Consider the following 12,613-nt stretch of genomic DNA (forward strand, 5'->3'; position numbering starts at 1 on the left):
ACCCCCCCATTTATTTGGGGATAGCAAACCTCCTCATGCAGCCCTTTGTTTTTGATCCATTCTTCGTAGCTAAACACAGGTATTTATACATATTTATATGTAAACAATGCACTTTGCTTCTGGCCAAGGTAAAACCCTTTGTAACACTGCTGCTCACTTGGCTGCCTGATGAGAATTGCCCTTCTGGAAAGCTTGGGATTGTTCCAGCACAGACCAGCAGGTAAAGATCTGTGTCTGCAGGTGCAGCAGAAAGTCGTTCCTGCTGGGGAAAAAAGTGGAATATAAAATGCCACCTGGACAGTACAAAAACCAATGGAGAGTATTTCTCACTATTTTACAGTTCCAACCCTCAGTTATTGGGCATCTCCTTTTATAGCCATTCCCAGAAGAAAAAGACCTTTGGCACCTTGCATGGCAGGGCTGAGATCCTCCCCTCGAATGCTCACTGCTTAATATCTGAAAAAACAGGAGTGTTCTCAGTTGCCCTGGAGGAGAGAGTGCTGGAGCAGTGTGGGACTCCAAGGCTGTAATCAAGAAATCTTCTCCAAGAAGTTGTTCAAAGCAGGTGCTTATCACTCTTCAAGAGGCCATGAAGACAATAAACCAGTCAATCTAATCTAATGGACAGGGGCAATCTGAGTATTTAGTGTCTCGTTAATATTGACTGGGAAGACTCAAAGAAATTTGAGTGCCTGGTTGTCAGCTGCCAGACTGGCAGTGCTGACAAATGTTTGTACTGGCACAAGAGGTTAATTCCTGTTTATTGTCCAAGGTGTTAGGTATTGAAATCTTTAATGTTTAAAATTCGTGCTTTGTGAATCCCGTTCAGATTTCCCGTTGAAATAATTGCTTTTAGTTCTCATAAGGTTAAAGGAGCAACCAGACAATAGCAGGGATTTCTCCTGAGAAATCTGGGTTCTCTCTACATTTGACACCAACATTTTCTGCTCTCCTCCGACTCCCCCCGTCTGCCATCCCAGCCACTGACAACTTAGAGACCCTCATGTGGCTGGTTCCAGGGAGGGCAAAGGATTATTATTTCCACTTACAGGCACGGAGAGGCTGCTCCCCATCTCCTGGCAGGGATTTGTCTCTGTCAGCACCACTGACAGCGCCCGGCGCTGCTCAATCCCAAATTCCTTGTCCTCCAGGACAGCTGCCCAGGGCCGGGCCCCCTGGCAGGGCAGTGAGACTTGCTGGCTCTAGGGTATTTATGCATTTTGGTTTTATTCAAGAATGCTGCTGCAGAGGGAGAGACTGTTAAACCGTTCGTTGCACAGCTGGGTCTAGAAAAAGGTGCTTCCCAGGGTCCATTTTCCCTATTTTGGCAGCAAATTGTCCATTTTCCCTATTTTGGCAGCACACTGTCCATTTTCCCTGTTTTGGCAGCACATTGTCCATTCTGCTGCTGGCACCTGCACCTCTCGGTGCTGAGGGAAGAGCATCCTCGGGGGCTGGCTCAGGACGGCCCGGGCAGCCAGCGACTCCTTAACCTCCAGATACTAATTAAAAATTGCCCTTGAGTCAGCTCCAAGCCAGGTAACAAACCAAAGGCCCTGGAGAGGGATGGATGTCAGTAAATAACGAGACCTGTAAGACATTTCTGCTGGTGACAGACACTTTCACTACATCGGTCTTCCTGAAAATTGTTTAAAACCACTTATGCACAGTTTGTTTGTCAGAAATACGGTTGAGTCGTTCATTTTCCTCTTCCCAAATATCTGATTATTTAGCACAGTTGAACCATTAGTGGCTTAACAAAGAAAGAGCTATACACAAGCTAATAGCAGTATTTTTACAATAAATTATCTGGTTTGCCTTTTGTGAGCTGAAACAATCTTTTGGGTGCTGACAGACAATTGATTAGAGCTGGATAGAGAGTATTAAGCAGACAAAATATTTCTTGAATGTGAGCATTTAGGGGATTCTGAATAATTTCCTGTTCCTTGTCAATCTTTAAAAGGATTTTCACTTATCACTGAACAGCAGATAACTATTGACTTTGACTATCTGCTTTTTATCAAACAGACTAATTTGCACCTTTACCTGTTTCTGGATTTTTTTTAGGTGATTGTATCTTTCCAACATGACAATAAAATATTATTATATGTAACAAATAGAACATATCTAAGGACATACTTTCAACAAAATAATTTTCAAACTTTTGAGGTTTCTGGTTATTATCATGAAGGTTAATGATGATAGGAAGATGATAATAGGCATAATAGGATTAATAAGAAGTAATAGGTGCTGAAACTCCTACAATAAAAGAAACAACAAAGTGAATATTGAAGTTTTAATGTACTGGCATTTATATGCATCTATTATTTGACTAATTGTAAATTCCATTCTGCTTCAAGACTGCTGCATTTTATACCAAAGGCACTGTATGGAGAGCTGATGTTTTAAAAATGGACTGATCTTATATTAATTCTGCCTTGTGATCAAACTTTTGCCATAAGCCCGTGACCCCTGTGAAATAGATCTTTCTATTTCAGATGATTAGAAAAAAATATCAATTGCTGTATATTGGGGTGATACAGAAATTGCAGAGAATCAAGTCTGTACTGACAGTGCTTGAAGCCACTTTAATCAGAAAAAAGGTGGAGATACCACATAGAAAACTTTCCTATTTCCCAGTAGCTCAGGCCCCATCTCTGTGTCACTGCAGAGGCTGTGCCCTGCCCTGGGGGCTGTGGGGAGCCCTGTCCAGCACCTGCACCAACCCCATCCTTCCATGGGAGAATCCTACTGGCTCTCCCAGTCTGCCCTTCAGGTCTGGCATGGGCTGATGGAATTGCTCTAATAAATTGGTGATTACCAATCCAAATATAAAAGTGTGGCTCCCCTCAGCAGAAACCAAGGATTATGTTCTCCAGCAAAAAATGTCGGTATTTTCAAATGCTGTGATTAAAAATCCAGTTTCAGAAACACGTCACAAATATAAACCTGAGAGAGCTCTTAAAGCTGGGCTGGAGCTGATTTCCCTGCACAGCCTGGCTTGTATTTCTCTGGTTGCTAAGATACCACCAGTGTTACCTTCCACTATGTCTTTGGGACTTGGAAATTTGTATTATTTAACCCCTGTACCAGTCTCCTCCACGTGCTGCCTCCCTGCCTTTCCCTTCCCTTCCCTTCTGGCAGAGCAGGTGGGCAGTGGGGGTGAGATTCTCCACACTACAGAGCCCAGCCCTGCAGTTCCTCACCTCCCAACCACTTACAGTCTGGCCTGGTGGATGCAACTGCTTTATTTAGAAATTAACAGTTTAAGGTTGTGTCACACCAGGTAATGGAGACTCTTCTATAAATATCAAAAACTGTCAACGCCCTAAAAGATGCCAGAAATCAGAGGGTTCTGATTTCAAAGTTAACTTTCAAATTCTGTGCTCAATACTGATTGCCTCAATCCAAATAATAATAATGTCTAAATGGTTTGCATCTCAGTGCTCTGCTGTCAGTGCTGAACCATCAGGAAGCCCCCAGGCTGTGGAAGTTACCTTCAGGATTTTATAACTGCTGATGTCCATTTTCAGGAGACCTGAAGATGGAATGATCGGAAAGAAACTCGTTCTTTAAGTTCATGGCTCTCCCCAAGCATGATTAAACACTATATAATTTAACATTATTTGCTGATAGAAAATCAAAGCATTTGCCCCCAGCATGGTGACATTTACAGCAGCAGGGAACGTTTGCACATTTTATGCTTCTAATAACAGATGAGGTATGAAATGGATCCTAATAATGCTCTGAACACCCTACAAGTCCTGTCATTTCTCACAGCACAGGGGCTTGCTCTGGCTCCAAACCATTATGGGGACAGATTTCCTTACCAGAAGTACAGAAAAACTTTATTTTGACAACAGGTAGTAGATGAATCTTCAAAAGTCCAGTGGACATGTTCTCCTCAAGCAAACCCCCCTGCAGTGCTGATCTCACTTCTCACAGGGTTTGGGGGGGTTTTTTGTTAATAAGACTTGGGTAGACAAATGGCTGATGGGGATTGTCTGTGGGTCCCTCCTCAAAGAGATCAGATTCTCTCCTGAGATACTCAACTGCCCAGTTCTGTGAAAATATGATGGATCACAAATAACCAGTTATGTGAAGCATTCTCAAGGAACTGCAAATAATTTTGAATTTTTAAACGAATGCAAGTAAATTGCCACACGTGGTGCCAGAATATTCCTCTTAAATAATCTGCCTTCCAAATCAGTATTAGGATTTAAAATATTTATTTGGTGTGTGCTTGGGCTCCATTACTGAAAAGTGCTGGAGAATTAGAGTCCTTTGGGCTCTAAATTTTAGTTTTGGGTTTTTTTTTCATCTAAGAACTAATAGCTGCAAGCACAATTCCTGCTCTTTGATGTCTCTGGACTCTATTCCTTCCTCGCTGTGAAATTGAAGATTATGAAGTGGAGCAAAGGATCTTAAGAACAGATTCCCATAATTTATATACATTCCAAATTTTTGAGAAATTGCATCTGAATGTTTACAGCATCAGCTCCTCTCCAAACAAGATTAAAAGCAAGTTCATTTTAGCCTCTTGCAAGTGTGTGGCCCTTCTTGCAGTCCCCTGCACGTCCCTGAGAACGTCCATGGATGGAGGTTTTACTTGTTTTACTCATAAAACATCTTAGATGGGCTCTTGAAGCCCCCAGTGACCTCTGAACAGTCCTTGACAGTAGTTTTAGATTTCGTTTGGAAAGCTACAGAAGGTGTTAGACATGTTCATGTTCTTCCTTTATCATTCCAGTGCACTCCTGGTCCTGGTACTTACCAGTCCATCCCCAAATCCATCCCTTGTCCACAGGAACAGAATGCAGAGGCTGCTCTTCACATCTTAATTTAGACCTTGACATTACCACTGGTCACAAGGTGCTAAACATTGTGAAAGAGGAGCCATTCAGGTGTTTGTTCTTCCTGGCAAAATTCTTTAGAATTAAAGTATTAACAAAACAAGATGGGCACTAATAAAATCTCAGTTGAATTCAGCTGATTTCAAATGAGCTCTATTGACCTGCCTATTGATTTACATTTGACCTTGTTTGAATAAAAACAATAAATGTACAGGAGTTCCCTGAATGATCTGTTTGAGGTTAAACAGAACAATGTTAGTAAAATAGGGAGGAATACAAGCACATAAAAGGAAGGCCAATGTATTGGCTACTTACTGTAAATATTTTTACTGCTTCCCCTCCCAGTCCCATAAAGATCCTGTCTCAGCTTTGTGGTGGTGAACAGTACAGGCAAAAACAAAGCAGCAGCTTTAGTTTCGCTGAAGTCAAGGTCAAAATTCAGGTTCTGTGGAGCCAAAACTTGACCCTTTAGTCGTTCATGTTGATAATTTATAGAGCTCTGCTCTCCTGCTGGAGAACACAATAACCACACAAGTTCTTCGGGAAAGAAAGCTGTGAGGGATGGTTAGAGATGGGAGCTGCACTGGGAATGGTGGGTAAATAACCTTTGCCTTCAATGCCTGCTCACAACAGACAGCTGCCCCTCTGATGTTTTTGGAAAAATAATGATTCAGACTCTGTTCAAGCTCAGTCTTGTTTGTGGAGTTGAGAACAAGCAAAGCCAGGCAGCAAGTTCTGTTCACAGTTGTCTCATGGGCTGATAATGCAGCAAGTTCCAGTCACTGGCAATGTCAAAAGTACTTTATAGATCTTCAGTGTTATTTGGTTGTCTCTTTAAATCCCACCCCCTGTGATCATTATCTTCAAGAGCCTCTTGTCTCCACGTTTATATTTTTACTCATCAGTGCTGCTTACAAGTACCTAATCATCCCCCATCCTGCCTGCAGTCACCTTTCCCCTAAAGCAAAGAGCTCTGTACTCATACACCACCTCAAACCGCAATCAAACAAATGAATTAAACATTGCAGCATCAGCCAACAAATGGCAAAATATACGCAATTCATCCTTGGGAGAAGTGGCTTCTGTGCTGGAGCATGAGGCACAGCTACCTCCCCAGAGTTTCAAAGCTGGTTTTATATTTCTGAGATATATGAGGAGAAACTGGATTCCTTCCTCTCTCCTGCCTGAATAGTTCAGATTCCAGCAGCTAATCAGCTCTAACTGTCAGAGAGCACATCCCAACTCGCTGTGCTGAGACAGACAAGCACAAAGTGCAGACAGGGCTGTGCCTTTCCTGCACCCTGGGTTAGAAACACCCAGAACAACTCCCTGTGCTGAGAACGTGGTGATGGCTCTTCACTGGCCACTGAGAGCAGCCAGGGATTGCAGCTGTTACTGAGCCAACAGACCTGGCAGGTGCCTCCTGCTCACCTCTGTGGGAGATGCCACCTCCAGGCTGTCACATGGTCCCAGCTCTGCACAGCTCAAAGCACTGCTGCAAATGCAGTATCATTAAATAATATCACAGATCAAAATAAAAAGAATGCAGTAAGTTCACATAACCCCCATTAATTTTAATGTTTTATTGTCCAAGTGTATGAAATGTTGAATATCACCAGAGGATGCATTAAAAAGTGAGACACCTGTTCTGTTGTGAAACATTCACGTTAGAATTAATGGAACATGGATCTCGACAGTATTATTAAATGTGTCTTGAAATAAATAAATAAAGCTACCTTGGAAATCCAGTTAGGTCTAAAGAACCCATTTAGTAAATACACTTCCCCTCTTCCAAATAAATTCCTTAGGGGACTTTGCTGTCTTGCTGTAGGCTTGCTTTCACTGGAAAAAAAGAAGTCTTTTAACTCTCAATCCTGCTTCCCAAAAGGATTGACAGCCTCAGCTAATTTGCCTCACGATCAAAGGGAAGTGCCTGTTCCCCAGGTTTTGAACAGGAGCTGGGTCAGGGTCAGCTCTTCCCCGGGAGCAGATCCCGGTGTCCCCAGGGACTGTGTCCTGGGCTCAGGAGGAGCAGCTCTGTCACCTGGAGGAGAAGTGCAGGGACAAGCTCTGCAGCAGCTGCAGTGCAGGGCCAGCCCTTGCCTGGGCTGCCTTCCTGTTTCTGTTATTCCAGCTGTCTCTCCCCTCAAGGACTGGGGGGGTTCCTCTCTGGTGCAAACTCTGCAGGTAAATTCACCCCCTGGGCCATTTTGTGCTCAGCTACCACACAGTCCAATGAACAGTCTGTAGGTCTGGCTGTAGAATCATTTAAGGCAGCCATGTACATCTGGATTCGTTTTTTCTTTTAACTGAAGTAACTATTTTTGGGACTCTTCCACTTCTTTCATTCCCTGACATAGCAGGGACTCCATCACTAAAGAGCTTTTAGAGGCTATTTTGGGGGAGATCCAGATCAATCCTTCCTTCACTCCCCTTCTTAAAAGGACCTTCCCTTAACTCTATGCCATTTCTGTCAGGGTAAAATGCAGGGGAGAACAGTTCTGCAGAAACTGTGATGAGAAAATATGAAATTAATTCTTGGCTTTCAATTCAGGAATGTCTACAGGTCTTCCAGATTTGCTTAGATATAACCTGTGTGGCCCCTTGCACATTCAGATGAGTTTGTTACCTAGTTTTTCTGATGACCATTCCTACTAGACAGGGGAATAGCCCCTGGAAACATGAGTTTGCTGCTCATGGAAAAGGAGAACCCCTCCTCCACCTCTGTTTTTTTACCTCTCAACAACACACCAAGTCATGACCATATCACATTTATTACTATAAAAACACTTCACATTTTGTAATAAAATGTGTCAGACATTGACATCTTCTTTAAGTTCACAGGAAATGGATCATTTAATATAAAAACATGGTTATGAATTGTAAAGGCTTGATCTTCAGTCTTGTCACCCCAGGTCCATTCCCAGCTGGTGAGCAAACGTTTGAGCAATCTCACACTCCATTAACAGTAGTCTCAGCTATGCTTAATTCCCTTCATTCTGTACATCATGCAAAAAAAAATCTCTTTCTGAATTGTTTTACAGCTGACAATTAATACTTTAACAATGGCAGTTCTACATATGCTCTGGCTCCCAGAAGTCCCAGTGGCAGATATGCTGCTCAATTTTGCCTGAGTTGTTTTAAAGTAAGAACTTGAAGAGCCCAGTTACAGTAATTATTACAACACACAGAAGTTAAATTAGTATTTGCTAAATAGGTTATTAAACAGATCACACGTGATAGGTATTAAATAGCTAAATTAATACAGCATGTATAAAAAAGGCTAAAAACCTACTTAGATCAGAACCAATCATAGATTCACAAAAGTACAAATAGGTTGAATTGAAAACTAGTTAAGATTTTATCCCACATTGTGCAGAAAAACTTGGGAAATGGTCTTACTAGTCGACATTTCTATAAGAAATACCAAAGTCACCTTTCATTGCATTGCAATAAGTAGTGATGATGGTGACGTCTTATGGGTTTTTTTCCTGCACCTTGTTGTCCTGAAATACTGCAAAGGGTGAACATATTATGTATATTTTGGTCATTCTACACCATGTACTTTCTGCAATGTGATTAGTGACCTTCATAGATGGCTTGTCACAATCTCCACTGTTGAGATCTCATCAACTACTGACTGTGACCAACTGTGGGGAGGAGCACCATTTACACTGGATTGAAGCAGCAACACCACATGAGAATACAATGAATGGAAGGAAGAAACTGAATTTCCAGATGAAAAATCAGGGACAACTTCAGAATTCTAGGACATAAATCCTTAAATGTGACTTGTTTTATCTGTCTGCTTTTGTAGGTATGAAGAAGTAGACTCCACTTATCACTGAGTTATCCTGGCAGTTCTTGCAGTTCAGTATTTGTATTCTTCTTCTTTATAAACTCATTTGTCCTTTTCTTAACAGTATCAGGTCAAACCACTACCTGCATAAAAGTACTGAGCTTACTGTTCAGGGAAAACAGGCTATGGACTTAATATTGTTATATGTATAAAGTCCATATATTAAAACCTGGAACATTCTCTAGTGTCTTTCAATTTTTTTTATTCTTCAAGTACCTTTAGTACTCAGAGGTAACATTTTTTCGAGGCAGAACTGTAATTTTTAAGTTAGTGAAGTCTTTTTAAGACTTTGATAGTAAAAGCTAGAGTGGATGTGTTGCTTTAAGACTTGGTTTAATAAAAAATGGATTCTCCTTCTGTCACCTCAGTAGTGTAATAACATTGAAACCTCACTAGTACAATTATTCCCTATTACTTTGGTACAAAAATATTCATCAAAATAAAGTAATTTGGCAATTCTCAGCAGATGTGTGATGCTCAGGTAACTTCCCTCTAATATGACAAAACCAGGAAGGTCAAGAAGTCAGGTGATGGCAAACCCAGACAACATTTGCACTTGGGAGAGGCTGCACATTAAAGCCCATTAAGGCCCATTAAAGCTGGTATTGCACTGCTCCACACTCCACTCACAGTGACATCGTGGCTCAGCACAAACAGACTCTTTGTGTGCCCTGAGGTGTCCTTCTCATCCTTCTCTCCCGGGCTGTGGGTCCATGAGGGTTTGCTCAGAGGGTCTCTGGGCTGTGGGTCTGTCAGGGTTTGCTCAGAGGGTCTCTGGGCTGTGGGTCTGTCAGGGTTTGCTCAGAGGGTCTCTGGGCTGTGGGTCTGTCAGGGTTTGCTCAGAGGGTCTCTGGGCTGTGGGTCTGTCAGGGTTTGCTCAGAGGGTCACTGCACTCACTGAGCGCCGGTGGCTCCCGAAGCTGGACCAGGGCTCGCTGGGCACTTGGCCACTGCCCTGCCCAGGAGCTGTTCCCCTGCTGGGTGCAAAGGGTCCTGCTGAAGAGTCTGTAGCAGCAGATTCTTCCTCTGCCCACCTGTTGTAGAAACAGTAGCCTTCCTCTGGTGTCCCTCTCCCAAAAGGACTCACTGCAGAGCTGGAAAGCCCCTGACCCTCTGTGTGCCCCTGAGACACAGCTGCTGCTGCTGCTGGGTGGAGAAATGGTGACACACATAAGTGGCTGATGCTTTGGTCAAGGTCATCATTAGGTGCAGGTGATGCACCAGAAGTAGCTTCTTTCCTTGATCTCAGTTTCTGGATTTCGAGATCCCGCTGTCCCTTAGGAAGTTTATCTATTTGCTGTGCTTTCAGAATCAGAGATGCTCCAAAGGTTCCTCGTAGAGCAGAAACAAAGAACCTGATGAAAGAGGAAGAGAATGGATTATTCTAACAGTGGGCTCCTTCCATAATCTGCATCACATAACACAAATCCAGGTGCTAATTTTCCATTGCTCTACAGGCATCTGGTAGACACCTTATACCTGGTAGATGAAAGCTGACTCCTGGATCTTAACACAACAGAGAATGAACTATACATATATATGATCATTTATTTAGTATTGACAACTACTCAATTGCTGACCAGTGAAGAAAGAGACACAAAAGGTCACCAAGAGATGCAGTATTTGAAAATATTGAAATTCTATTTGTACTGCTAAAACAGGCTAAAGAAAGGATCTTAATTTGGTAGATAACAGGAGACTAGAAATTTTAAAAGCTCAGCTTTTGGATTTGCTCAGAAAGCAGCAACCAAAAGGTGTCCTACCTGCCCTTTGCAGGATAGAGAACTTATATAACTATATATTGTGTGCAGTGAGAGAGCACACATCGTCTCTCCATGTCATGTCAGCTTTGTGTGAAAACCAGTGTCTCCTTCAAAGCATCTTTTTATTAGGATTTGACCTTTACATAGATGGCCTCAACATGCATTTTAAAACAAACGTGGGGACTCTATGAAATGGCACTGAGAAAGCTGCTGTTGTCCCATCCTGCTGCTAAATGTAGGTATAAATTAGTGTGACAGGATTAAAAAGGCTGACAGGCCAGACTCAGAACAGAAAGGGCTTTTAAGGCAATGGATTCCTCAGGCTTGCACAAGCAGGAGTGGAGGAAGTCCCTTTGTGTGCCTGTGCTCAGGCTGGTCAGTCCCACAATCTCAGCTCTGGTTGGGAGCCCAGAGCACAGCAAGGGCAGCCCAGGGACCTGCACAGACCTGCATCAGACTGGCCTGGCTTTCCCCTCAGCCTCCCTCTGTACTTTCTGGGCCAGCATGTGGACCAGACAGGAGGACAGAGATGGGATGGAAAACTGTGTCTTCCATCCTGTGAACTGCTCTCACTTTCTCCTGCCCCTCCCACAGCCCTGCAGGGTCTGTTGGGTCTCTGCAGGTCCTGGCAGACCAGTCCTTCCACAGCTGGACAAATGCATCTGGTTTGTGTGTTGAAATCCTCCAGGAGACACAGAGCCCTCCCTTGCCACTGAACAAACATGAAATTCAGACCCCTTTCTTCTTGTCAGGCTTGAGGGTTTGAAAACTCCCTGCTGTGCAGTTTGTGTCCCAGGAGTGCAGGGGCAGCTCTGAGCTGCAGAGGTGCAAAGCACTGCCAGATGTTTGTGCAGGGAAAGCCTGGAGCAGGCAGGGCACGGGCCAGACCCCCAGGGGGCTGTGGTGTCTCAGGCCTGGCAGCCAGAACAGGAGGCAGGACTAAAAAGGAAGAACTGAGGAGAGCGAGGATTTTAACAAAACCTTGTAGGCAGAAACCAGAATGTCAAGGCTCTGTTTCTGAAGGAGTAGTTTCTGAAGGAGATGGTGAGCAGGCAGCATGCTGAGATGGACCATGGAATGGAACTGAAAATTCAGGATATTTTAGGAAAGGGTGGTTTCACCACAGCTGTGGTGGCACAGCTCAGTTGTAGCAGGAACTGGAGGGTGGACAGTCTATGAACAGAGGACTCTGCAGAAAGTAATCTGCAGGACCTACATGAAGGAAAAGCAGTTCTCCAGCTTTGAAGACACCAAGATAAAATCCTTAAGCTCAGTAACCTGCTGAGGCAGAAAGGACCTTAATTGTGCTGGATTCCCGAGATGGAGATGTGAGTTCTCTAAGCACATGTTTGAGGCAGCTCTCAGTGAGAAGCTCAGGGTCAAAAATGACTCTGTGAATGAGACCTGACAGGAAAACAAAACTCACACAGGAGCAAAACAGGCTGGAAAAGGGTGCCCTGCCTAGAAGACATGAGACCTTACTGAACTATGTGTTGTTTATTCTCATCTGAACTTACATAATGGAGCATGAAGTCACAAGAGCATCTCAACTCAAATGGGGGAATAATAATAACAATATGAAGAAAAAGACTATCTATTCTTGAAAAGGAACTTTTCAGACAAAGTTAAGGCTCAGTTCAAATGCCTTAAAGCACTTACAAAATCAGATACTAAAAATATTTTCCTGATTCTTGCAGTACCAGTGTGCTGCACTACTTCATGGCAATTAGGATGAGAAGGAAACTAGGAAGATAGTCAAACCAACTCAAATGGGTGTGCTTTCACTGTCCAAGTACAAATAAAGAATTTAAATAAATGGTGCAACTCAAACAAACTACATCTGCTTAAAGGATTAGTTAAGGTATTAAGTACCAAAAGTAGTAAGCTTCCCATATACATACATGGAAACAGAACCATTATGTTTTTCAAACCAATTTTTTTCAGCAACGTATCAAAATAATTATCCCTCTCCAAATATCCAGTCTCAGTTAAAGTTATCTTTAACATACCTGATTTGTTGCAGAGAGTAAAACTAAAATTCTGGATGCAGAAAATTTTTTCATACAGAAGCATGTTCTTAATTTTAGCTTAGCAATGGACTGCAAAGTACTTAATAACAGAATATGTTTTGCAACTCT

General features: G+C 42.8%; 1 protein-coding gene across 1 annotated transcript in view; it reads right to left on the reverse strand.

Annotated features, from left to right (window-relative positions):
- Window positions 1–7,608: 7,608 nt before the first annotated feature.
- ATP10B (ATPase phospholipid transporting 10B (putative)) overlaps window positions 7,609–12,613 on the reverse strand; it is a 46,368-nt gene continuing 41,363 nt past the window's right edge. Inside the window, 1 exon segment of the mRNA XM_032703126.1 lies at window positions 7,609–10,067. Coding sequence (XP_032559017.1) covers window positions 9,590–10,067 — 478 coding nt within the window. The 3' untranslated portion in view covers window positions 7,609–9,589.

The sequence above is a fragment of the Chiroxiphia lanceolata genome, chromosome 15 (assembly GCF_009829145.1).
Source record: "Chiroxiphia lanceolata isolate bChiLan1 chromosome 15, bChiLan1.pri, whole genome shotgun sequence".
Lineage (NCBI taxonomy): Eukaryota > Metazoa > Chordata > Aves > Passeriformes > Pipridae > Chiroxiphia > Chiroxiphia lanceolata.